The 27,280-nt window shown below is 38.8% G+C and overlaps 3 protein-coding genes across 30 annotated transcripts in view; 1 reads left to right on the top strand and 2 right to left on the bottom strand.

Annotated features, from left to right (window-relative positions):
* The first annotated feature begins 1,467 nt into the window (after positions 1–1,467).
* Positions 1,468–27,280, top strand: part of BAZ2B (bromodomain adjacent to zinc finger domain 2B) — a 217,844-nt gene continuing 192,031 nt past the window's right edge. For all 28 annotated transcript variants that reach the window (XM_084891495.1, XM_084891487.1, XM_084891484.1 and 25 more), the window contains exon 1: positions 1,468–1,603. The gene's annotated coding sequence lies outside the window, so the exon portion shown is untranslated. The remainder of the gene's footprint in view (positions 1,604–27,280) is intronic.
* On the bottom strand, positions 1,547–3,463 carry LOC311626966 (uncharacterized protein; the record flags this gene model as incomplete). The annotated part of the gene is made up of 3 exons (XM_084893001.1): positions 1,547–2,065; positions 2,331–2,652; positions 3,438–3,463. The coding sequence occupies 3 exons, from the start codon at positions 3,461–3,463 to the stop codon at positions 1,547–1,549; spliced, it is 867 nt and encodes a 288-aa protein (XP_084749127.1).
* Positions 11,102–14,352, bottom strand: LOC311626360 (prohibitin 1-like). The gene has a single exon (XM_084891559.1). The coding sequence runs from the start codon at positions 12,207–12,209 to the stop codon at positions 11,226–11,228; it is 984 nt and encodes a 327-aa protein (XP_084747685.1). The 5' UTR covers positions 12,210–14,352; the 3' UTR covers positions 11,102–11,225.

Genomic DNA, 27,280 nt, shown 5'->3' with positions numbered 1-27,280 from the left:
TTCCCCCCCTAATGAAGCAGCTTTGTGAAATCTCCCCATGTGTTAATACTAATGAAGATCCTCCAGCACAATTAAACTCACAGCCAGTGGCTGAAGAGGAAACATAAAACAATAGCGTCTTTTAAGATACATTTATCCACATATAAATGTACAAATCTATATGGTCAAATTATTTTTCGAAAGCTTTCCTTTCCCTTGCTCTTCATCCTGAAAATTAAATTATGCAATTTTTAATTATATGAACTTTGAGACTTTAATGTGCTGTGGGTGAAAAAACACTACCTCAATGAAAATTTTAAAAATTATCTATCATATTGGGTAATAGAGCATTACCAAGGTAAAGACTTCTTTTTAAGCCATTTTTAAGGAACTATGGAGAGTGTGCAGGAAGAGAGAATGTGCTGTACTTTATACCTGTAGTTTAACTTTACTGATTTCAGGATGTTGGAATTGTGAAAAATAGTAGGGTAAAAAACAGAGTTGGAAGAGATTTTTGGAGTAGACAAATAGCAATAACTCGTGTGTAGTTTAAAGATGGAGCAATGGGCTACCAGTCTTACTTAACTTGATATTTTTACAAGTGTTCAATTCCTGCAATTAGCTACTCCCCTCCCCCTCCAACCTCTCAGAAATTGGGAGGTAGGAGGGAGCTACTATTGAGATTACCTTTTACAGTTTTAATTTATAAATTTAAAACGGTTTACTATTTTAAAGCGTTTTTAAATTTTAACTCCATGCATAAACATTACAGGCAGTTTAACTTGCCCGGGTTAGGGCACTAGCGTTTAATCCCGGGACAATCCTGCGTCCTTCTTTTTCTTTTATTTCGATTTCCAAACACCCTCGAATTCTTGGCATATCCATTTAGTTGGCTTGTGGACTTCAACCAAATTCTGAGTTTACGGACAAAAAAAAAAAAAAAGTTTAGGTGGAAATGGTTCATCCATGCTCCCTATTCTCCAGTTTACGTTTGTGAAAAATTCCGTCTTCTTTCTCATTTTCTGGTCCTCCCTGCTTTTAAAAAAAGCAAAGCAAAAACAACACATCAAGTTTCCTAACTTTTCCCTGGGACCGGGAACGGTGCGAACTTAAAGCCACAGTCTTGTTGGGAGGAAGAAGCGACCCCCTCCCTCGCAGGGCTCCTTTCGGAGCTGATAGGTCATTTATTATTGGAAGCGAAACGGTATAAACAATTCTCTCTCTTTTTCCCCTTGTTAACAGCAACTTTCATTGTTGGAGAGAGGAGAGAGAGAGAAGCCTCGCTGGTTGACGTCACTTGGTTCATGAAGCCTTCGCCGAGGAGTGAAGCTGCCGCACAAACCTTGAGAAGAATCATCTCCTGCCTCGTCCGCCGCCGCCGGAGAGGAGCCGACCAGAGGGCGGGAGGCGGAGGGCGGAGGAGCAGCGCGTCCCGGGCTTTCCCGACCGCCGGTCTCCCCTCCGCTCCGACTCCCTACTTTTCTTGCAAAAACAACACCGGGAATTAGGAGGCGTTAGGCTTTTCCGAAAAACAAAACCAGCCACCAATAGCCAAACATCGGAACCTTCAGCCAGCCGGCGAAGACAGAAATCCCATCCGCCGCAACTCAGCCGGAAAGTAGAGGTGAGTTAAAACGCTCGGGTCCGGGGCGCGGGGGGAAGGAACATCGCGGACGCGGCGAGGCCGGCGGGAAGGGACGGGGAGAAGCTGCGCCCCGGGAGCCGGGCGGACGCGGAGCCGCTCCGGAGGCGCCCGCGCCCCGGCCCCGGCCCCGGCCCCGGGCCGGCTGTTTGCGCTCCGGCCGCCGCCGGTGTCTTTGTTGTGCGGCCGCGAGCGGGGCCGGGTGGCGCTGGGGTCCCGGGCGGAGTTTGGGGAGCGGGGCGCGGCGGCGCGCGGCCCGGGTGGGGGGCGGGGGTGCGGTCTCGGGAGAACGGAAACTTTCCTCCTCGCCGCCCGGGCCGGTGCGGGCCCGGGGCTTCGGTGCAGCAGGGCCCGGGCCGAGCCCCCGCGGCCGCCGCCTTTGTGCCGCCCGGCGGCGCCTCTCCTCCCTCCGCTCCGGCGCGCAGGTCGCCGCCAGCAGTTTGGCTTCGGAAGAAAACACCAGTCCCTGGCCTTGCGGAGACCGCCGTTCCAGCCGGGAACACGCACGGCCCCCCTTCTCGCCGGGGCGGCTGCGGGTGTCCCCCCCCCCCCCCCCCCCCCCCCCGCTGCTGCCCTTCCGCCCCCGCCCCCTCCGCCGCGGACCGGAGCGCGGCCCCGGCCCGGCCTCCGCCTCCGGCCGGGAGCGCTCGGGCTGACAGGAGACGGGCGGGGTGGGGGCAGGCGGGGGCAGGTGGACCCGGGGAGGTACCTGGAGGGGCTGCTGGCCGCACTCGGGGGAGAGGAGCGCGGCTGTGCCCACAGCAATGCCGGCCTCGGAGCGGCTCTCCCCGGCCCCGCCGCCGGCTCCCCGCTCCTCCCCGCTCTCTCCATCCTCATGCCCCCCCCCGCCCCCTTTCCCTTCGGCCCCCCACCCCCCGTGAAGGAGTTCCCGAACCCCACAATTGGGACGGGGGGGGTGAGGAAAGGTTCGGGGGGCCGGGCCGCCCGCCGCGGGGCGGTTGTCTCCCCTCTCCTCGCGCCCTCTCTTTTGTGTCCCTCCTCGTGAGGAGCGGCAGCTGCAGGCGGCCGGGCTGTGGAAATTTGTCCCTTTGTGTACGTTACAATATCCTCCATTTTTCCCCTCTGCCCTCCAAACAACAAGCGCCTCGCCATCTTGGGCAGTTTTTATTCCCAAGTCTCTCTCTTTATTTTTGAGGAAGGGGAGGAAGCCTCAGGAAGGCAAAAAGTGTGTCCGGATAAGACTCAAAGTTTAGGGGATGTTCAGGGGCCCAGTGACGTCATGTGAACTTTACTGGGTATTTGTCCCAAGAGTACATTTTTCGCTCGATCCCCCACACCCTGTTTTAAAGGACCGTGCGCCTTCCTGATGATCCATAAGTTGTCCTGTTTGTTTTTGTGTTCTGTTTTCAGAAATAAACCCCAGGGCCTACACATTGTGTATGCCCTGGTAACAGGTGGAAAATTGTGCAAAAAATGGTATAAAGTTTTATGGTGTCAGTTGGTATTCACCTAGCTTTTTTTTTTCTTGTCTACGTGCTTTTTATTCTTTGAGGGTTTCAAATGTTATTTTTAATCTGCGTGTTCCCTTTTTTATTTAACTCACTCTCTGCTGTGGAATTTTCTTTAATCAGTTTGGTTAATTTTTAGGTATACTTATTTTAGATTACCTAGATTCCCTTTTGTAATTACTCTGGTTTATACATAAGTGTTTATATTTTGAAAATATATAACCATTGAAAATACTTGGAGATCCTGGATCCTTTTAAAATTTAGTAGCAGATATTAAGTCAAACGACTGGTGAATATGTGGTTAGTATTTAAAATGCAGAGTTGATTTAAAAATATATTTTATAACCTCAAGCTATGAGGCCTGTCAGCCATTACGAAAAGATAAACAATAAAAACCAGTGTTGTTTAGATTTGCTTGCCTAAAATAGTTTTTTACCTCACAAAAGTTCAGTTGGTCACATGATCAAACTTAATGATACACTGACTGCTATATAAATAAGAAGCACTGTAAATTGAATGGGAAAGTGGAATTCTGTCTCCTGTAGTCATTTGCAGTCAGCATATTTACTTCTCTTCTAACAAGGACATGAAACTGTCTGTATTTAATTTGCATTCTCTTTGTCTTCTGGGTTGGGGAAAAACATTGACTACAATTCATTCAAAAAAATAATAGAAACAATTCTGAATACATGAAAAGGTTTGTCTAAGACAAAAACTTGTATGTGGTATGTTTTTATCTCTGTAGCAATCTTATTTAGTGTTATCTGCTATGCTTTTTATCTAGGAATTTGCTTTATGTAGAATGCTATATAGAAAGCTTGACTGAATTGAATGTCTGCCACTTATGTGAATTGTTCGTAGGTAAAAATGTTTAAATAGTTATAAGCACATAGAACAGATGGTTCTAAATTATACATGCAACAAAGGACTAGAAGATTTGGCAGATTACAAATGGCAAGCAACAGAGGATAAGCAGTTTAAGAAAATGGTAGTTAAATATATTTGATGTCTTACACCTATGGTAAACACTATATACATTGTCACTGTGCTACATAATCAATATTTTGGGCAGCATTGAGGAACTTGTAAGTATCAGGTAGAAAAAAAGTAAGATTTTACAAATGTTTGAAATGAATTGTTAAATGTAAAATTATTTTAAGCCTATGATGACATATAGGTTTCTTTTTTTTATTTTTAGAAAATCAAATTATATTTTAAATATAGGAAGTTATTAATGAGAACTTAATTCTGTTATAGTCATAAAGTGGTTTGGAGAGAAGTAGGTACATATTTTAAAATCCAAAGAATAATATCTTTACTGTTCTCATATGTTAAAATAATATTGAAGTATAACGCTTTTAGTTTTTCAAACAAACATTTTTAGACTATTCAGCCTTGGAAATGCACTTACTAGATTTACTGTTGACATAATTTACTAAGTACTTATTAAATGAATATATTTTAGTATTAATATTTGAGTTTTGTGCATAACATGATAATGATTTTACTCTCAATTTTTAAAATGTAAAGATTTTTTAATGTTTTTACCTTTCTAGAATCTGAGTAGTTATAACTAGCATTTTCAAAAGATATGGTATAATTTAAAGTATCCAACTTGGCAGAAATTTGTTTTTATTCTTATGAGCCTTTTATTTAAAATGCATAGAAGACTGTAATGGAAACCTTGGAATTTTGGTCCTGTTGCCCTTTCTCCTATTTCTTTGTTTGCATGTTTATTAAAACTGCACTGTAAAGGAGCAGATGTTTTGCCCAACATCCTGATGTGTTGCTTTTTCTTATGGGAGTGCATAACTGTTCCTTCTGATGCATCAACTTGACAGCTGGTTGATTTCATGGAGCTGCTAAGAAGCCATTAGTGGTGTCATTGAATTGAAACAGAACAGTCACTCCCAGCTTGAACTGCAATTGTTAATGTCTTTGTTGCTACTTTTGTGTTACTATACAAGATGTAGAATATCACACTTGCTTGAAAGTTCATGTTTTTTTCTGTCTTATCTCCTTGAATTAGTGAAAGTCTGTGTTAGAACTTGATTACTTTTAGATTTAAAGATTTCTCAAAGAGATTTTAGGTTGTTCTTTGAGGTGTGTTTTTTGTTTGTTTGTTTTACCTAGTCTTTGGTAGACCTACCAAAAGAAGATGTGACTTATCACAAACTAAGTAATGTGGTGATTTTGATTCCTAGATAAAATTGTGTCATCAAGGTTTAATGACATTTAATGTACTTGATATCCTGAGGTACTATTTAAATTACCTAGTTAGGTATTTTATTAGAATTTTAATTTATAAAGTTAGATATTTCATACCATGAGGTTTAAAAAGTATTGTGCTTTATTTAATAAATATTTACTAATTTGATTAAATATTTGTTTAAACTTGCTGCAAAAGATATTCAGAAAAGAATAATGGAGGAAATGGGCAGCTTTGTGTTTAATTTTCTTTATAAAGTGATGAAAATATTATTAAAGAATTGTCATTTAATTATTTTAAAAATTGAAATCATATATTTATTGCACTAGTAACTTTTTTTGATAGTTACAACTGTCAAACTGTGGTACTAAAATGGTCATTCTTTTGGTGCCTGTACTCTACTTTTTCTGGTTATTTGATGCCTTTTTCTTCATGGTGGGAGAAGGGATATGAAGAAGGAAAGAGGAAAAACAGTGATAATCCCCAAAGAAAACAAAAACAAAAAATTTTCTGTAAGAAGACTTTAGGATGATAAGTTTAAAGATAAAATGTAGTTTATTAATATTAAGAGATTTTTCTAGTCCTAATATTTATTGACTTTTAATTTTTAGATCTTTAAATATACATTTAAACAGATTTTCAGAGCATAAAATTTATATTTCAAATAAAGTAGTTTGCTTTTAAAACACTTAAAATGTAAAATTGATGATTAGAATATATAATTTGCTGAGTTAAATCCCATTAAAAAGACTTACTATACAATATAAATAAATTTTAAACACTTACCATACACTGTTGAGTGATTGCAGGATTATAGTTTCCTGAAATCATACATTACTGAGGCTAAAGTTAAGATTTATATTGAGTTAATATGCCTTCTCCACCATTCTATATAACAGCCATACAGTTTCTTAAAAAGAAACTCATTACCTTAGCCTGTGATAAAATTTTAAAAAAATACATTTACTCATAACATATTTGTGTCAGTGAAAATAGTCATGAGTTAGATTGTGTGAAATTGAGTTATATATTAAATGAAAACTTTTAAAAAGAAATCTGAATGCTCAGCTTACTTTTAATATCCCATAATTTAAGTAGGAATTTTTCCTCATTGGGTTTCTTAGAGGAGAGCAGTTCTAATCACGAGTCATAAAAAGCTTAAAACTTTAATTCGTAAGTATTTTAATTTACGTTAACTTTGACATTTTGGGCAATAAATATATTTAATTAATTTATAGTTACATATGGAGTTATAAAATATTGACATTTTTGCTGAAAGAAATAAAATGAATTTACATGACTTTTAAATCAATTCTGAATGCTCTGTGATTTGTGGCAAATCAATACAATTTGAGATATAAAATATTTAATAATCCTTATATTTATAAGTTAAACCTTGAGTTTTCAAAACGAATAGGCTTTTTAAAGAATATGAGGCATATTAAAAAAATTACTGTATAACATAGAGAGTTGACAGCTTGTTTTTTAAAATAATTATGTGTAGACCTAGCACGTTTTCCTCAGTGGTGAGAGTATTGGCCCAAGGACTGAAGGCTTTCAGGTTCGGTTCTGACCAAGGGAAGTGCTTCCTTTACAGGTTTTGATTCCCCACCCCAGTCGTGCTAGTGCGGAATGTCCCTCCCTCCCTTCCATCCTCTGAATAATCAATGGAAAAAAATATCCTTGGGTGAGGTTTAATAATAGTTATTTTTATAACATATGAAATTTGACCTGTACTTAGGTTTTTGAATACTTTTCATTCAAAATAAAAATTGTGTTAGACTAATAATGATGGTGATATATCAGTATAGATAGGAACCCTTAGTAGTTTTGTTTGTTAACATGTGTATATGAGGGAAAAGAAGCATTTGTTTGGAAGGTAGTTATTGTATTGGTACTTAAGCTATATGTAGACATAATTGTGTGTTTTTCCTCTGTTTTCTCCTCTTTACACTTTTCCACAAGCATGCACTCATTAATCAAAGACAGTGCACTCCTGCTGAGGGCAGAGAGGTTCATCAAATTGGCAGTCAGTTTGGTGTAAAGAACGGTGTACTGAAGCTCTTAACTCACTGGGACATAAATAAATCTAAGGTCTCTGTATGCAAACCCTGGAGGTTAATACTGTATAATTCAATGTCCTGTCTTTGTTTTTATGATTGATGCTTTTGAATGTTTCAAGCTTGATGCAAGTCTTCTAGTAGGTCAGGTTTGACAATCTCATTGGCTGAAGTGAGAAAGCATTAGGTTGTCAGGACTTTGAGTATGCTACAGAGATTTTTGATTCCCCCCGCCCCCAAGATCATTGTCATATTGCCTGAGCTGTTATAGGAATGTCCCAATGATTGACATCTCCTGCTGTGATAATGGACCCAGTGCATGAAATGCCAGTAGTTTGGTCCTATTTGTTCCTAAGCTTACCGCTATTTGTATCCTTAACAGAGCTCACATGTAGAACAAGCAAAACTACTGGGATTTCTCTGTAGAAATAGTGCAGGGATTTGGCTTTAGCATGAATTGGTTGCATATTCATAATTTAAGAACAGCTGGTTACAGCAAGCACATAGTCATTTGCAAGCTATTATAAACCATTCCACTCACACATGGAGGCTGTGCTTGGTGTTATTTTTTTTATTTTTTTATTGATCTACCTGCATTTAAAATCTGGTCACTGCTGCCACAGAAGCTCTTCATTTTAGCTGTGTTTGCAACATAGAACAGCTTCAATTTAAAATATTTAATTTAAACTAAATGCTGAATAAAATGAAGAAGCTTTGAAGGAACCAAGTGTAAAAGGTCATTAATATATTACTCATCATGTATCTCATCTTGGCTCAAACCAAACAAATGTAGATTATACAACCATTATAATTTTTGGAAAATTGTGCTTTATGGCTTTGATCATAGATAAATAACTGAATTATCTTTGATTTGAAAAAATTATTATATTTTTTAGTTATGTGTAGGTTTAGGAAACTGTAATTGATTAGCCTGTAAAACAGTTTCAACCAATATGCAAAAAAGTGACTACTATTAGTTTATGAGAGTTGTAAGGCAAAATGGGAAGGATAATCAAGACATAATAATTGGATTAGGATAATGCTAAACATAAAACTAGAGAGATAACTCTAATTTTTTAGAAGGAACCTAATGAGGTCTTTTCTGCTTTCTGGGTCATTTGTGGAATATTAAGCACAACTGTGGTCTTAACAGTATTTAAATGATAATGTGTAAACTGGTTGTGCTATGATAATAGTTTCCTGCATGTTGTGGGAGAGGAAAATAACCTCCACATTTCAAGCTTTCAGTGAGAAAAGCGGGAGGAGAAAAACGTTATATGTGATTTCAGATATCCTTGTAGCAATCACAGGGAGCTCTATCTCTGCCTTGATTTGTGTATGTTAAAAGAAATGGGTACCTCAGTGATTTACAATGACGGTGTTTATGCTGAGCTTTCCACACAACAAAGTGTTAGGTTCACATGTGCATGCATGTGTTTGTCCCCACAGTAGGATGAAGTAGCTTTCAGCACTTCAAGGTTGAGTACCAGTCCTAAGAGTACATTTTACTCTTTCTTGGCTTCACAAATGGCTGGATATGTTAGTAATATAACAGAATATATGGCCAAATTTAATCTAGCTGATGGTAGGCTGTACTTTTTTTCCCTAAATAATAAATTCAAAGGTTATTAAAGGACGACGTGTTACATTTTAGTTTTGAGTTGTGTAGGATAATAACTATATATACAGTTAACTTGCTATTATTTGAGGTTAAATTAGTCATTTTGTGAATTATTTTATGCCGCTTTTTCTCTCCCTTTGACTATTGTCCCTTCAGCTATTTCCCTGCTCTTTAGCATCTCATCATAGAATAAGCTGTGGAAATAAAAGGGAGTAAAATTCAAATAAATCTAATTTCCCTTCTTTTCCCACTTGATAAATCAGATGGACAGAAGACCTTATATTTTCATCAAAATGAAGGTTTTAGATTTTGTTTCAGATTCATATATTTATATAAAAAAGAAATAGGTAATGGACTCAATTTTAAAAATACTAGTAATCCAATAAAACAGTAGACAATTTAGCTATTACTTAAGAAATGAATCAACTAACTAAAGACAACCACAGGAGAACCACAGGTATTTGATATACTCATTGTTTTAGTATAATAAAAGGGGAGAAGGGGGGCAGCTACCTTCATTCGTTATGCTAATACTGAATTCTGTCTTCAAACATAATCTTGAAGAGCTGTGGATTAAGATTTGTGAAAGCTCTGAATAGGGCAGAGAGAACTACTGGTTGGAATAATTAGAAAGGCTCTTTGGTTTAAGTAGCACTGAATTAGACCAAGAAGAATGAGTAAACTGAATATTCAGAGATCCAAAAAAGGACACCATGAGTCCCCTCTGTGACAAAGCTAGGTCAAATGGGCAATGGGAGTGGTTGTGGTTCTGCAGTCCTTTTGAGATCACCCTGTTCCACACTTCTCCTAGAAGGAAAAGAAAAGGTTATGGACCTTCTTTTTTCTCCATAGCTTTCACAATTGACTCCATGGCTTTCTCTAGAGAAGGTGGGTTAATCAGTTTCAATAATAGGTGTTGTTTGTAAAGGCAGGTTAAAATAGACAAAACTGCCCTTTCTGGTCAAAGTTACTCAAAATATTGTGTTTCACATGGCATTAACCAAAACTACTCCCTACTTTGTTCTTTTCCTGTGCTTTTATAATGGTTTTTCTGAAAACCTAATGTGTGGTCATATCTGTTAACAACATTGAACAGGGAGAATATCACCTTGCTTTCCCTTTTCTCAATTTCCAAGGGGATTTGATAACCAACTCAAAAAAATTCTTCTACTTTTTTTTTTTTTTGTTCCTTTGGATAAATGAAGAAGACTGACAATAACTTGTAATTACATTAGTTCTGAATTTCACTAATAATAGAAACCACACTAAAATTAGAGAGTATGAAAAGATTAAAAAAAAAATTCAAACATAAATGTACAAGGTCTTATTTTCAGTGGCTAGTCTTTACCTAACTTTATTATTGCTGTACTAAGATAATGAAATTGGTGTTATTTTCCTTATTTGCAAAATTGTGATGAATATTTGCTTGCAAGAAATGTTCAGAAGGAAACCTTAAAACTTTTCCATTATCATTTTTTGTTACCTTGTTTGAAGATGAGTTTTGAGGTAAATGAAAGGTAAAAGTAGAAAGCTATTTTGTGCCTGAGTTTAGAGAGAAGCTATACTTACATCTTTTCCAGTTTCTATGATGACACTAGAGGCCCGGTGCATGAAAGTCAGGCACTCGGGGATCCCTCAGCCTGGTCTACGCCCTCTTGCAGTCCGGGAGTCCTCGGGGGATGTCCAACTGATGGCTTAGGCTGGCTCCTGTCGGACATCTGGCAGTCAGACATCCTTAACGCTGCTATGGAAGCAGGAGAGGCTCCCGCCACCACGGCTGCACTTGCCAGCCCTGAGCCCAGCTCAGGGCCTCTGGCTGAGTGGTGCTCCCCCTGTGGGAGCATATTGACCACCAGGGGACAGCTCCTGCATTGAGTGTCTGCCCCCTAGAGGTCAGTGCATGCCATAGCGACCGGCTGTTCCACCGTTCTGTCCATTTGCACATTAGCCTTTTATTATATAGGATGGGATGGTTGAAACATACTTTTGAACTTCCTTGTAAGAAAGATTATTGTTAACATAAACCATTATAGTGACTGAAAAAGCAAGAAAGCTTTGAGGATCTGAAACAAATCAGGGAGCAGAGTCTGTAAGTCTCAGGATGAAGTTTCTCCTTTTTTTTTTTTTTTTTTTTTTTTTTAGAGGTCTGAAGTGATTTTACTTTTATTTCCTTCACTTGAAGCCAGTCACGAGATTTCACAGTGATTCTGGGGCAGGGCAGAAGGAACACAATGCTAAGAATCCTCAGGGCCGTGGCATGGGCCCAACAGGTGCAGGCTGGGCACGCCTCATTGGGCAAGCCGGAGGAGCACCGACTTCAGCAGCAGGTGCGGGCTGTGGCCTGGGCCCAGCAGGTGCAGGCTGGGCAGGCCTCGCTGGGCAAGCCGGAGGAGCACCGACTCTGGGACGGGCAGGCAGGAGCCGTCCCGGGAGCGGGAGCGGGAGCGGGAGGTAGGTGACGTTCCGGGAGCGGGAGAGCTGGTAGGCGATGTCCTCCGCGGCTTCCAGCTTGCGCAGCTCGATCAGGCCGTCTCCCGCAGCGGCAAGCGAGTTTGCGATCAGCTTTGCGGCCTTGGCGTCGCCCTCCGCAGAGATGACGGCTGCCTTCTTCTGCTGCTCGGCCTTTTCCACCACAAACCTGGCCTTCTCTGCTTCCTGCTGGGCCACCTGCTTGGCTTCTATGGCTTCTGTGAACTCCTTCCCGAAGGTGAGATGCGTCAGGGACACGTCGTCCAGGATGAGCCCGAAGGCGCCGGCTCGCTCCGCGAGGTCCTCGCTCACCTGCCTGGAGACCAGCGCCCTCTGGGTGATGAGCTCTTCGGCGTCAAAGCGAGCCACGGCCGCCTTGAGGACCTCGGTGGTGACGGACGGCAGCACGCGCTCGTCGTAGCCCTCGCCCAGGCTGGTGAAGATGCGGGGCAGCTGGCCGGCCGCCGGGCGGAAGAGGATGCGCAGCGTGATGTGGACGTTCTGCAGGTCTTTGCTGCCCGTGGTGACCGGCACGTTCCGGGGTCGGGAGCGGCAGTCGAAGATGATGGGTTTCTGTACCCAGGGGATGAGGAAGTGGGTCCCTTCCCCCACCACCGTGTCCTGCACGCCGCGGAACCGGTCAAAGATGACCGCTCTATGCCCCGCGTCCACATTGTACAGGGCCGAGTTCACCACGCCTCCCGCGAGGGCCAAGGCCAGGCCAACCTTGCCGATGGATTCTAGCACTTTGGCAGCCATGGCTCCTGCTGCTGGGCCCGCTCGCACCTGCTCCCACCCCGATCTCCACAAGGCTTCCCCCGGCTTCTCCTTTTATGGCTTGTCAGGGTAGCACACTGAAAGCAGGAGGTCTGTGAGGCAACAGTAACCGACAGAGGCTGTGGGCCAGGTCTCTGTCTTAAAAGAGCGGCAGCTTCAGAGCTGATGGAAGTATTGTTAGGAGGTGGGTAGGAACAACAAAAAAGGATAAACAGTTTTAAGGGAGGCTTTTCAATGAGGTTAAGTGGAGTGGAGCGTTGTTATATAATTGAGTATCAAGATACACTCCATTGCCCTGGCAGGCATGGCTCAGTTGGTTGGAACAGTTGACCACAGCGTCCAGTGCACTGGAAGGTCGGAGTTCGATTCCTGGACAGGGCGGGTACCTCAGTTGGGGGTTTGATTCCCAGTGGGGGCATGTAGCAGAGGCAATTGATCGAGGTACTTCTCACATCCATATTTCTATCTTTTAAGTCAATAGGGGGGAAAAAAAATAAAGATTTTTCTTTATTGTGGTTTAAATGTCATAACATGGAATTCCTGTGTGTTGTCATTAGTATTTTCTGTAAGCTTGTTGAGAAAATATCTATAATCAGACCTTGGGGATTTGAAGTCGGAACTTAAAGGGTTAGGGAAGGGCTGTGTAAAACAGTAAACAGTTGGTTCAGGAAGAGAACATGTAGTAACTTTGGCAGGTTAGGTAAAAGCTCTCCTTCCCCTTCCCTCTCCAGAAAGTCTGTTCATAGGTGTACTTGCCAAAACTCATAAAAGAAAAAAAAAATGTTTAAAGAATGTGTAAGTGCTTTTGTACTATGTGTGAAATGGGAGGGTAAGGGGAAGCCATGCTCAGGAAGAAAAAAAAAAGTGCCAAATAGAAAGTGACTAGAATTTACTGGGTTTTGTCTGTTTTGTAATGAAGTGTGCTATGACATATAGTGCCTTGAATTTGACCTTTTTCATCTTAATGTGAGACACCTTTTAAACTAGGTCATTCTTTGGGACTCATTGCAAATATTTTATTCTAAGTAGGTAGCATTTGATACATTACAGCTGAAGTCCAGAGGTACCAACTAAATTAATTACATGTATCTGGCATGTTTGCTTCTGTATTTGTAATCTCAGCTCTTCACAAGTGAGCTAAAAATAATCCTGTAGTTACCGAGAGAAACAAATAAAACACGCTTATTAGTTTCTCATGTTTAATACTATTGTGATGTGCTAATAACTTCATATTAGGCAGTAGTGATTAGTTAAATAAATCGATCACTAAATTGAGAACAAGAATCAGGTCAGCATCTATCTTAATAACTGGAAAAAGTTCAGGGTGCCCAAAATAAAATGCATGGCCTGTAATATGCTCAAGAAATTAGTAATTTATTTAGATAGAAAGGATATACATAGAGTCAAGTCTCGTCTTTTGTGAGTTTAACATATGGAAATTCAATTATTTATGTTAGGAAAATAACTGGGGGTGGGGAAGGAAAAAAAAACAATTTTAATGGCCATCATTTACTCAGTGAACTTCCGGTCTAGGTGGGATACATGAATCAGGTGCTTTCTGTTCCTGAGTAGCTCTTGCAGTGTGAGTGTCTTACAGTAAGTGTGGCTCTTAGGTCTTAATATGAATATTTTTTGTGTATCATAGTTCCTCATTGTAGGCCAGCTATAAGTTTCTGGAACTCAGTAAATGATATTTGTTTTAATGCTAGTGGTCAGATTGGTTGTGTTGGACTTATCTGGATTTATTGAGAAACAGTATATTCATCTCCAGTGTGGTCCATGTCAAAGTTAATATTTACTATATTTTAATACAACTTACCAACTAGATATTACCCACACTCCCCTATCCCCAATAATATGAGTTTATACTGTATGTGAAGGTAGCATGGTTCAGGATAGTTCATATGCTTAAGTATTGCTATTGATATCTCTAGATGTGCAAGGGAAAAATGGTTTGGAATTAAAGGGGTTCAGTTTCAGTTGGGCTTTAAAGGAGGTTGAGGATACTTTATCTTAGAATGGCAACCTGAACAAAGAAATGGATGGAGGGAAACCTACCTAAAATTTGTGTGAAAATAATAAGGAAGTTAGAAAGGGAAATTTGGATTAGCTAATAGATTTTAAGCAGAGTTGTGACATGATTAAAAAGTTGTTTTAGAAAGATAGAGTTGGAAGAAATCTGTTAAATGGAAAGAAAGACCAGTGTTTACTGTAGAAATTGGTGTCAGGTATTAATACTAGACTAGCAGCAATGTGTATGGGCAGAGGGATAAATATGAGGGACAAAATAATTTAAAGGAATGAGGTTGAGCTAGTTTGGGGAGGTAGAAGATTGTATTACCTTATGTTCAAATCTATTTCACATGACTATAACAATAATTTGATGTAGTTGAACAGTTATTTTCTCCTTTTAAGGTGATGTAAGTGAGAATTAGAGATTGGCTGGGGCTTACCAATAGCCAGTAGTTAGATATTCTTTCTAATATTTCATACAACCTCATGATGAGTTTAGCTTAAAAGTTTCATTTGTTTTTTAAAATCCTTCTACATGCCTCCTGGTATATCAAATTATACATAGATGACTAATCACATCCAGCTAGCCTAATATTTTATATTTTTGCTTATTGTTCTGTGTGTGTTTATACCACTGGAAAACATCACTTTCTGAAAACCATTGGGAGATAGGAAGCAGCATGTTCTAAACATATTACAGATGTACCGTACTTAAATACAGAATTTCATGATGCCATGATTTTTTAAAAATATATTTTATTGATTTATTCACAGAGAGGAAGAGAGAGGGATAGAGAGTTAGAAACATCGATGAGAGAGAATCATCGACCGGCTGCCTCTTGCACGCCCCCTACTGGGGATGTGCCCACAACCAGGTACATGCCCTTGCCCGGAATCGAACCTGGGACCTTTCAGTCCGCAGGCCGACACTCTATCCACTGAGCCAAACCAATTAGGGCTGTGCATCATTTTTAGTTCTTGCTAATTCCATTGTGAAAAATAGTACCATATTTACTACTTCTGTGACTAGACTGAGCAATTTTTCAATAACTTAACTTGTTGTATTTCTCTTTGACATTTGCCTGTTATTGCACTGAAATCTTAGTGCATATATATGATATTTATAAATTCTCCTAAGTATTAACGGTATACTTGTATTACATTTACTATAATTATTTTGCATTTTTTAAAGACCACTTTAAACACACACACACACACACACACACACAGAGAGGAAGGGAGAGGAAAAGAGAGAGAGAAACATCAGTGATGAGAGAGAACCATTGATCAGCTGCCTTCTGCATGCTCCCTACTGGGGATTGAACCCATAATGCTGGCATGTGCCCTGACAGGGAATCGAATCATGATCTCTTGGTTCTTAGGTGGACATTCAACCACTGAGCTACACTGGCTGGGCTATTTTGTATTTTAATACTTTTTTATTTACAGATATATGAAAATTAACTTGCCCAGTTATTTAGATTTTATATTTCACTAGAGGCCGGGTGCATGAAATTCATGCATGGGTAGGGTCCCTAGGTCTGGCCAGCAATCAGGGCCAATCTGTGGGGTGACTGGCGGGGCAATTGGGGGGGGGGGTCCCTACTGGCACCTTCCTTGGCTGGCCCGGAGCCACCTGCTCACTGCCCCCCCCCCCGCCCCCCCACCTCGGGTTGCCTCCCTCTGTGCCTCTGTGAGGTGACTGGCGGGGCGATTGGGGGCGGGGTGTCCACTGGCACCTGCCTTGGCTGGCCTGGTGCTGCCCACTCGCCATCCCTGCCCCATTATTGCCCTGCTGGCACCCTCCTTGGCTGGCCTGGGGCCTCTGGGCTGGGGGCAGCTCCTGCATCGAGCGTCTGCCCCTGGTGGTCAGTGTGAATCATAGCAACCGATTGTTCCACAAGTTGTTCTGACATTCGGTGGATTTGCATATTAGGCTTTTATTATATAGGATTATTATTATTATTAAATCTTTATTCGTGAAGTATTACATATGTTCCCCTTTTTTCCCCTTCTACCTGCCCCAGCCTTTACCAACCTATTGTCTGTGTCCATGGGCGTTATTTAGATTTAAAAAAAATTTTCCTTTTTTTTTTTGACATGTGATTTTTCCCCCTATTTCTTTTTGCTAGTAAAATTGTTCTTTAATGCACATGCCAAGGTCCAATTTTCCATCAACATTTGTTATCTATATCACATTTCCATTGTATACTCTAAAATCTCTAATATAAGGAATGTTATCCTAGATAACTGGTGGCCAACTTTTTAAAATATTGTCAAATTTTGTTGTTTTGCTTCTACCTCTTGTAACAAAATACTTAGATATTGCTAGTTTTTAATATTTGAGGTAAACAATGTGGTGAACCAGGCAACAGGACATAGAGATCGAAAATGTTTTCTCCTAAAACTTTTTCTCCAAATCTCTTGAGGTCTGTGTTATGAGTACACCTGTGTTTTTATGTTTGAAGATCAGCCTTTGATTTAGGCAGTTCCCCTGTTCACAGAGAGCTTGGCATACGGGTGTTTGTGTGTGTGTGTGTGTGTGGGGGGAAGGAATGGCCACCCTGTAATACTGTGGATTATGAGTTTTGTGTGGTGAGTCAGTGCTTACTTATGTCTGCTTAGTCAAATTTGATCATCACCTGCAAAGCTGGCTCCTTTTCAACCCTAATGATAGGTTGAGGAAATTAAAACAATGAGGCTACCTTTAGGTAGCCCTTGATGTGTTTTTCCTCTGTGAATATGGGTCCCAAACTCTGTGATCTCCACCTCTCTTATAAGCCTTCCATGTTCCTAAACTTTAATTCTGCAGGTTATGGGTTGGGATATAATGTAATCTCATTTATTTCCTAAAATCCGTACCTTTTAGTACCTTGGGGTATATGTTTATGGAATCAGTCTTGTTATAATATTTTTCTTTTCTCTGGCTTCTTTGATTACCTGGCTTTGGCTCTTCTTGGTGGGCTTTTTTGAGTGATAATGTAGATGGTGCTCTTTTATTCAGATATCAAGGTTTTTTTCATATAACCAGAAATTTTTTTTCAGAAGGGATTGTACCATTTTATATTTCTGCCACTGGATTCTGAGGATGTTTGTTTTTTAAATTGTCTTTTTAATGGGAATAACTTCATTTTAATTTGTATATTTTTATCTAATTTTGTTTTTTATTGCTTTATGAATTTTAGAGAGGAAAGAGAAAAATATCAACTCATTGTCCCACTTATTTGTGCATTTATTGGCTGTTTCTGGTATGTACCCTGACAGGTGATGTAACCTGCAACTTTGGCATATCAGCACTACTCTAACCAACTGAGCTACCTGGTCAGAGCCTTAATTTTATATTTTTAATTGTTATAGATAATAACATGTTCCTAAGTTTATTGGGGAATTATATTTGTGTTTGAATTGCTTAGAAGAAATGGTTTTGGAAAGATTTTTGGAGGGTTGTGATCATAATAATGTTAAAGATTTTTTTTGATCCCCACAAAAAGCTGGTCTCATTATGATGTATGGCTGATTATTTTCATAGATGCAGTAAGAATATTAACCTCATTGGGCTCCTTGAGTTTGTTTTTGCATATCTGTAAGGTGTATACAATTGTATAACTACCGAGCCTACAGAATTAACTGTGACTGTAACTTTTCATAAGGAATCTCAGCTAGGACATTTAAAAGCCACTGTTATTTGTTTTTCTCAGGGTAGAAAAGCAAGCCTAGGACACTATCAGATTTTACCTATAGTAGTATCCTTAAACATCCCTCAAATTTTCAAGATTCGTGGCCTGCTGTGAAGTGATCTTTATTATCACCTGTAAGGCTGAGCCCTTATAAGCCAGGGACCAGGCCAGTTTTCCTGGTAGGGCTTAGTAGGCATTGGATCTATAAGTAAAGTCAGTGTTGTTATACCTGTTTAAATGAGCATTGTTCTCAAGTGTGACACTCCAGGTAAAACATTTATTGCTCAATGAGTTTGTACAACTATGTCCTGATGAAAGGGAGGGCGAATTATTATTGAATCTATGCAAATATTTCTATTGCTATGAAAAGGAGATTCTTGTCCTGGCCTGTGGAGCTCAGTTGGTTGGATGTGGTCTAGTGCACCAAAAGTTTGCTGGCCACATTCCGGTCAGGGCACATGCCTGGGTTTCAAGCTTGATCCCAGGTGGGGGAGTTCAGGAGGCGGCAGGTCAATGTTCTGCTCGCACATTGATGTTTCTTTCTCCCTCTCCCTCTCCCATCCCTCCTCTCTCTCTCTCTTAAAAAGAAAAAAAAAAAATCAATAAAATATTTTTTAAAAAGAAAAGGAGAACTAAAGAGTTCTGAATTCTGAGAGTTAGTGCAAGTTTTTTAAATTTCTCATTTTGGTTCATAGAAGCAGAGTTTACTAATAGATTGGTTATAGAAAGCTTTAGAAGGGAGAAAATAAAACATTAAAACAGTATCAACAATATTCCAATCAAATACACTTTCTATCATTAGTTCATTCGGTACTATGTAATTTTTGTTGTTTCTTTCTTTCTTTTTTTCCTGGACCACAAAATGTTTAATGTGACTGGTACATGTAAAAACAGATGGGTGAATTTGGGTTTTCTCCCAAGGGCAATATACATTGGAACAGTACATAGAAAATATCAATGACATTTTTTAAATTTAGAAAGCCCATTCCAGTTAAGATATGGATAATTTTTTTAGGAAGGAAAAATATTGGAAATGGGAGACCAATTAGGAAGAAATAGTTAATGTTGATGAACAAAGAAGGCGATTATGAGAATACAGAGAAGACATATTCAAGAGAATTAAAAGGAAAGATAATGTCATAATGTAATATTGGGGGTGTTGTTTCTTTTAGGTTAGCTGGGATTGGGTGAGCTGTCTGCTGTTAGGAAGGTGTTTGCTGGGAGGTTAAACAGGGTCCTGGAAATCTTGACTCAAAGATGGCAAGGGAGTTGTTTGAGAGCTTTCACCCTGGGAGCCTGTACTCAGAGTCTGACCTTTGGAGTTAACAGTTCGAAGAACTTGCCTGATACATTCCTTTTCTCAGACTCTGAATCTCTCTTTTGTTGAAGACACAAACTCTGGCCTATAGCTTGTGACAGAGCTTTTAAGGAACTATCAGAGTAAAATAACAGCTATCTGTGGAAAACAGAGACTCATTGTCTGTGGTGAATTTGTTTCTAAAATTAATAATAGAATGGAGAAGTGTAAAATTCTCTACTGGAGTACAGTATCAAACTATTTTCCTGAGAGTAAAAATATAAAGGACATTGAGAACATTGACACATCTCTAGAGATTTTCTCACAAAACAAAATTTTTGAAATATTTATTAATAACACTTTACCTTTACAAACGTAACCTAAGGAAGATACATGTCTTTCTTGGTTTAACACCTTTTTCAATGCGCTCTTACAAATAATAACTTATCAAATAAACCTAACTTTTTCTAGCAGCAATAATCTGGTAGAAGTAACAAAACCTTTTTGTTTTCTTGAGGCACATTGGGAAATTGCAAAGATAATTTTAGTGTAAAATATTGTAAAAAGTTTTATATTTTTATATTTAGGATATTATTAGGATAATGCAAAAATGAGAGTTGTTAGAAGATATGTGGCTTGATTAAAGCAGAATCATGGGAAAGGATGATAAAGGTTATGGAAAGTGACTAGACTTGGGGTGGTGAACATACAATATACTAATGCTATACTGTAGAATTATACACTTGAAACATATACCGATTTATTAATCAACTAGAGGCTTGGTGGCACAAATTCATGCACAGGTAGGATCCGGCCGGCCCACCCTGATCGGGCTGATTGGGGCTGGGCTGGACAGGGGGAGGGGCCGTGGGCGGTTGGCCAGAGGAGAGGGGGCTAAGGGAGGTTGGCCAGTCAGCCGTGCCCCTGATCCAGGTGCAGGGGATTGAGGAGAACCAATTGGGGCCACGGTGCGTCAAAGCAACCGGCCTTTCAGGTCGTGATGTCACCTCAGTAAATTAAATAAAAACTTTAAAAGTTGAAATAAAAAAAGTAATGTATAATCATGGGTTCCTGAGATACAATACTTGCTTACCTATTTAATTAAAGTAACAATAAACGTAGAAGATAATATATTTCCTGTGTTAAAGAACAAAAGTTCCGTCAGTGTGAAATCTAATTGGCTTTATTGAGTAATTCATGAATCAGGCAGCATTCCATCTAGCAATTAGAGAGGAACTCTAAGAAGCTATACAAATTGAAGGCTTTTATAGGCAGAAACTGGACAGGATATGAAAATTATCAGCAAAAGTAAAAAGATTTTTTCAGGGAAGGTTATCTTCCCTTAGGACAAGGTGGGCGTCTTATCTTGCAGATAGCCTCAGCTTCCTTTGGGGAGGAGTGAGAGGGCCCATGTGACAGATTACCTCATGGTACTCCCCAGAAAATTCCAGCCTGATTAAAATCACATTCTTGGGGAATTCCTGGGCAATTAGGTCAGTTATGAAATGTAGGCTCAGTATTTTGGGTGTTTAGCACAAGTGACTCCATTTTGGGCTTGTGGTTTTTCTCATGAACATCTGGTTCATAAGTGAGAGAAATCTTTATTCCTTTATCCTAATATTCTTATTTTTATAGGTAATAGTTTGAAGTACCTGGTGCATTTCTTTCCTCAGACTCTGACATGTTTCTATTACTTAGGCACACTTACATAGGAGAAGAATAGCCTTTCATATTAAAGATGAAGGTATTAATCAGCATCCCAAGGAAGCAAGCCCATCAACATTGAGTGAAATTGCTAAGATTTAAAATGATTCATAGCTTATTTTTAGAATTGGCTCTTATAAATTAAGGCATATAAAATTCACTTTCCAAGTTAATCCTTCAGAATCAGTCTCTCATATTCCAGAACAAATGGATACTTTACTTGGGGTCATTGATTACCTCTAGGGGGATCTATGAGGTCAAGAGTATTTTCAAAACAATAGTAAGATATTATTTATGTTAATTGTGAGGCATTCATTATTGCTGTCTTCAAATGTATTATTAAATATATAAAATAATACCTAAATTTGAATTTTCAATGTAATAAATATCAATAGCTATTATCCCTAGAGTCCTAGCTGTAGGACAAAACCCCTTTAAAAAAATGCATATACCCAGTTGTATTTCCCTTATCTGTAAAGTAAGGTTGGTATGAATTTTGTCCAAAATTCATTAGATTTTAATGCTTTTACTTTGGCATTAAGTATTTGCTTTGGGCAAGGAACTCTTAAGAGTTGGAGTGGGAGGAAATAAAAAAGTTAATATGGTACTTTATCTTCTTAAAAAATATATATTTTATTGATTTTTTTTACAGAGAGGAAGGGAGAGAGATAGAGAGCTAGAAACGTCGATGAGAGAGAAACATCCACCAGCTGCCTCTTGCACACCCCCTACCGGGGATGTGCCCGCAACCAAGATACATGCCCTTGATGGGAATCGAACCCAGGACCTTTCAGTCCGCAGACCGACGCTCTACCACTGAGCCAAACCGGTTTCAGCTGATACTTTATCTTGATTACTAATTCTGTTTAGTAGAATACACTAAATTTTAGCAGTTTAGAACAACAAATAGTTATTATTTCAGTTTCGATAAGTTTGAGATTGACTTAGGTGGTTTTAGCTCACATCTGATGAGGTGTCTATCAAACTTGCAGTTGGGACAACAATCACATCAAAACTCAGCTAGGACTTGGAGAATCTGCTGCCAAGTTCACAGCTCCTTACTTACTTTTTTTTTTTGGATGTTGGCAGGAGGCATCAGATCTTAGTCATGTGGTCACTTACATAATGCTGCTTCTGACATGGTTGCTTGCTAACCCAGGAGTGAGTGATGAGAGAAGGAGACAGAGACAGTGATATAGACTTTATGGAGGGACAATGCTGTGATAGAGGAAGAAGAAAACTTTGAACATAAAGCAACATGGAAAATTATAAAGTCCTGATTTTGTTTACTCATAAATATAAGATGACTCCAGAAATACTTAAAATTTACTGAAGAAATTTTCATTCCAGATGTGTTATATGAATCTAACATATTTCATATATATGAAAGGCTCATATCATATAAACAAAAGGTTTATATTTAGTTTTAAAAGTAGCTGCTTTGCTTGACTTAAAAGGTCATATTAGAATCAACTATTTCAAAGAAAATAAAAGTCTAAATGAAGTCCTAATTAGTAACAAAATATGCTATCAGAGTTAAAAGCGTTAATTCTAGTTCTGTGAATTTTGCATCAGGAAATGAATCTGATGATTTTAGGTTTTTGTTTTATTTTGGGCTTTGGTTACCCATAGTGGAGATGGAATGAAATTTTTAGAAAAGTTATAAGTAAAATATAAATACTTATTCATGAAAACAATCAAGGAAAAAAATAGAGTATTAGCATGCTTCTCTTTGAGTACTTTTAAGATTGTATGAATTGTAATTCCCTTCTGTTTACATTTTAGATTATTATTTTTTTAAAACTACTGCAGCCCTGGCCTGGTAGCTCTGTTGGTTAGATAAACCAAGATTGCAGGTTCAAAACCCAATCAGGGCACACATATGAGTTAATCAATGCACAAATAAGTGGAACAGCAAATAGATGTTTCACTTTCTTCCTTCCCCTCTCTCTTTAAAGTCAATAAATACATTAAAAGAAATTAAATTATTGTACGTGCCATTCAGTAGTCAATTCTCCCCACTTAACTGTTACTACCTTAAGAATTTGTTTCTGTTTCCTGAGTCTACCTTTTTTTAACCATAGAAAATAGAAGTAGACCAAGGAACTGGCAAGACAGCCAGAAACTAATGTAGCTAGTGTTGTGTCCCATTACAACTCCTGTTTTAATAGAAATAAGAAAGCAACTCAAGGCCTGTTGGCTAAGAGGAGTAACCTTGGAACTTAACTCTCATTTGCTTCAGACTTGTTCATTTGCCTAGAAAGCTATTAGGAAAGAGGTGTTCTAATAGAATGAAAAAGTTTTACATTCCTGTGAATGGTTCGACTAATGCATTTCATTCTGTTATATATCTTTAAATGTTTATAGTGTGCTTTTCATTCATAGGAATAAAATAATACATATTTTCTGGACAATGAGATTTGGTATTATGTGATGTAAGCCTAATGTGGTCAAAATATTTTCACATTAAGTGAACCCTGAAAAATAGATTTGATCTTAAACTCTTAGAAGAAAAAATTAAACACATTATTATATAAATGTAAGCAGATTGTTACTTGTTGATCATGTTAAGAACTAATGTTTTAAATAATTAAATTTTAAAATGTAAAATGTTATTTTTATAAAATGCTTCTTTGCATTTTTTATTTTCCTCTTGAGATAAATCTGATCATGTTGTTGAGCTTAAACAAATAGACAGCCAGATATTTCTCCCCAAAATTGGGTTTATCTGGGAATTACAAGGAATTGCAATTTGGGATATGTGGTCTAATGGTGAACCAAACACATGTACAGAGAACAAAGGAGAGGAAGCTTTTTTAATGGACTAGGAAGGGGCTGTTGTAAAGGAAGACTCTAATGGAGGAAACTGAAAGTTCCAAGTATACTGTGTTTCCCCGAAAATAAGACATCCTCCGAAAATAAGACCTACTTACAGGTTTCCTTCTAAGTGAAATATAAGGCATCCCCCCAAAAATATGGCCTATCTCCAGATTCTTGATATTGCAATAAACAAGCCATTCAAAGACAATTTGCCCATGGAAATTAATGACTACATTGAAAATAGAATGGAGAGAAATCAGCGTGGAAACTTTGTGAAACCTAAACTGCAAGAAGTTGTGACTTGGGTGAAAAATTCATGGGAGAAAATCACTGACAGTTGCATTGCAAATGCACTGCGGGCAGGCTACCTTGACAAGAAGTACTCATTTAAAGACAGTGCTATTGCTAAACATGAGAGATTTGGTCCACTGATTCTGAAAGAAATGGAGTCACAAGAAATTCACCAGGAAATTCAGGAATTGGATTGTTATGATGTTCCAGAAGATGATGACACGATTGTCATTGAATAAATGAGTAAATTCTTGATACTGTAGGATTCACAGTTTTTCTGGTTTGTGTTGACAACTATCATACTACTGTACCATACGGTATAAAGGTAATAAATTTCCTTTATTTTCATTTAACAATAAATGTGTACCGTATTCTTCTTCATGGAAAAATAAGACATCCCCTGAAAATAAGATCTAGCGCATCTTTGGGAGCAAAAATTAATATAAGACACTGTCTTATTTTCGGGGAAACAGGGTAGTGACTTCTCTCTAGCTAGTTAGAGCAGTCTCCTTTTGGCTCAGCTTTACTGGGCAAGGAAGAATCTTTTCTTCCTCCTGCTGAGAGTAATGTAGTATCACTTCCTGTTAGAGATGCAAGGTATTTCTTTTCCTGTTGGAGTCAGTAGTGTGCAATGAGTGACCACACATAGAGTTCTCTCTTCTAGTCTCACAACTCCATTTTAAGTGAAATTTCTGTTTACTAATTTTTACTTTATGAATACATGAACTACTAGAGATTGCTATAAGTTTTCTTCATTTTTTTCCCTTTTGCCTTTAAAATGTTTACTTCCTATGTTACATCTATTTCCAAAGAGGCATTATTTTTGTTTGTTTTTGAAGAACTTTTATTTGGTTTTTCTTTGAGTGGGTGATTAACAATCGTTGCCTCTTTTGATGGGTGTCTTCTTTTAATATTGTCTTTAAATCTGGTTCACTCTAAGGTTTGAGAAATTCTTTTTACACTACATAATATTTAGGTTCCACCTTCTATAATAATGGTCTTTAAATTATTTTGTTTCTGCTTCCCTATCCGTAAAAATATTTTGAGGCATAGATCATGTATATAGATTTATGAGCAATATGAATTTACTTATATTCTAGTAAATTATGTAAGATATACAACACGCCAATAAATATAATGAAAATAAGATTAGATAAAGATGATGTAGTTACCTTAAAATATTTTGCTGATGATGAAGAGAAGGGATATGGAGAGAGAGAGAGAGAGAGAAACATCAATGATGAGAATTATTGTTCAGGTGCCTCCTTCATGCCCCCGCTTGGGGATCGAGCCCACAACCCAGGCATGTGCCCTGACTCAGAATTGAACCATGACCTCCTGGTTCATATTAACCAATTTCTTAAAGTGCATTGGAAACTTAAGGTAATGGTTGTTAATAGTTGATATCTATATTCCAAATAATTTATTATTAAATATATAATTATTTTGGCTGAGATCATACCTGTTTTCTCCTCATACAGTGGCTATGGGGGGAGGTGGCAGTTGCAGGCTAGAGGGGGTCAATGAGAAAAAAAAGGGGGCATCTGGAATACTTTCAACAATAAAAATAAAAGTAAATATGCCTTACTCAAAGTTAAACAATGTCAAATGACTTTTGATAAAAGTATGGAATTACTGAACATGTGAAGAAAAAAATAATTTATGCCAGTAAATGTTGAAAAATTATTTTTACTTAAGCATTCAAGCAGCAAACAGGTCACAGCTGAGAAACCTGGTGATGAGATAGAGAACTTGAAAGCACTCGGGCTGATGCATTTAGCATAGGGACAAAGTCCTCGTTACTTAATGAGGGCATCGCTATATTAAAGCTGTAAAGCTAACACATTGCAAATGTCTATTTGATTATCTAGTTCGATAATTCTGAGTATCAGAAAAAAGACTCTTATTTAATGAGGAAGATAATTAAAAAAAAATATGGCTTTTAACCATTATTTGCAGAACTTACAGAGACAAAAGTTTCTTAGCCAATGAAGTTGGAGCTTATAGTTATTAACTTAACCAAAAGGTCAAAATGGTATATCATTTTATATATATATATATATATATATATATATATATATATATATATATATATATAAACATGTAATAACTTATAACCTTCTCATTCATTTGTGTTATTTAAAAAAAAATCTCTTTATGGGGAGGGCCAACCAGTCTTTTTTCTTTGAGGATGGATTTCCCAATTAGAAATTAACATGTTTTTCTTTTTTCTTTATTGATTTTAGAGAAAGAAAAGGAGGGGGAGAGAGAAACATCTATTTGTTGTTCTGCTTATTTATTCATTCACTAGAGGCCTGGTGCATGAAACTCATGCACGGGCAGGGTTCTTAGGCCTGGCCGGTGATCAGGGCTGATTGGGGCCTTCTAGCTGCTAGCCAGAGCCTTCCTTCCCCCAGCTGCTGGCTGCCAGCAGGGGCCTTTCTTCATTCTGCACTGCCCCCTGGTGGTCAGTGGACATCATAGCAAGTGTTCAAACTCACAGTTGGTCAAATTTCCAAAGGGACAACTAGCTTATTAGTCTTATCTTATGTAGAATTGGCTGATTCTTGTATGTGCCTGGATCCAGGAATCAAGCCTACAACTTTGGTATATTAGGACAATGCTCTCTAACCCAATGGTCACCAACCTTTCGGACCTCACAGGCCACCAGTAGTCTGTGGACCACCAGTTGGCGACCACTGCTCTAACCAGCTGAGCTACCAGACTGAGGCTCCAACTGCTGTTTTATTAGATGGATAATCACTCCTGTTTTTGTATAGTCTCTTCATATTAGTCAAATATCTTCCTCCTGCATCACCATTTTCTTTTCTTTACTATTATCATCAACATACTCAGGGGAAAAAAAATCCTCTCCTGACCTTTTACTTTCTCTTATTATTATCCTCATTCTCTGCTTTTCATTTAGCAGCATTGTATTTGCTACCTATGATGCTCTCCGACAATTCTTTTTAAATATATTTTATTGATTTTTTACAGAGAGGGAGAGAGAGAGAGAGCCAGAAACGTCGAGAGAGAAACATCGACCAGCTGCCTCCTGCACACCCCCTACGGGGGATGTGCCCTCAACCAATGTACATGCCCCTGACCGGAATCGAACCTGGGACCTTTCATTCCACAGACTGACGCTTTACCACTGAGCCAAACCGGTTTCGGCCGACAATTCTTTTTTGATCTGGCTTCATATCAACTCTGCTGAACCTGTTCTTACCAATGGCCCTGGTGATCCCTGA

Source organism: Pipistrellus hanaki (genome assembly GCF_964339955.1).
Source record: "Pipistrellus hanaki genome assembly, chromosome: 8".
NCBI classification, from domain to species: Eukaryota; Metazoa; Chordata; class Mammalia; order Chiroptera; family Vespertilionidae; genus Pipistrellus; species Pipistrellus hanaki.
Note: the sequence above shows the minus strand (reverse complement) of the source record. Positions and strands in the feature narration are given on the sequence as shown.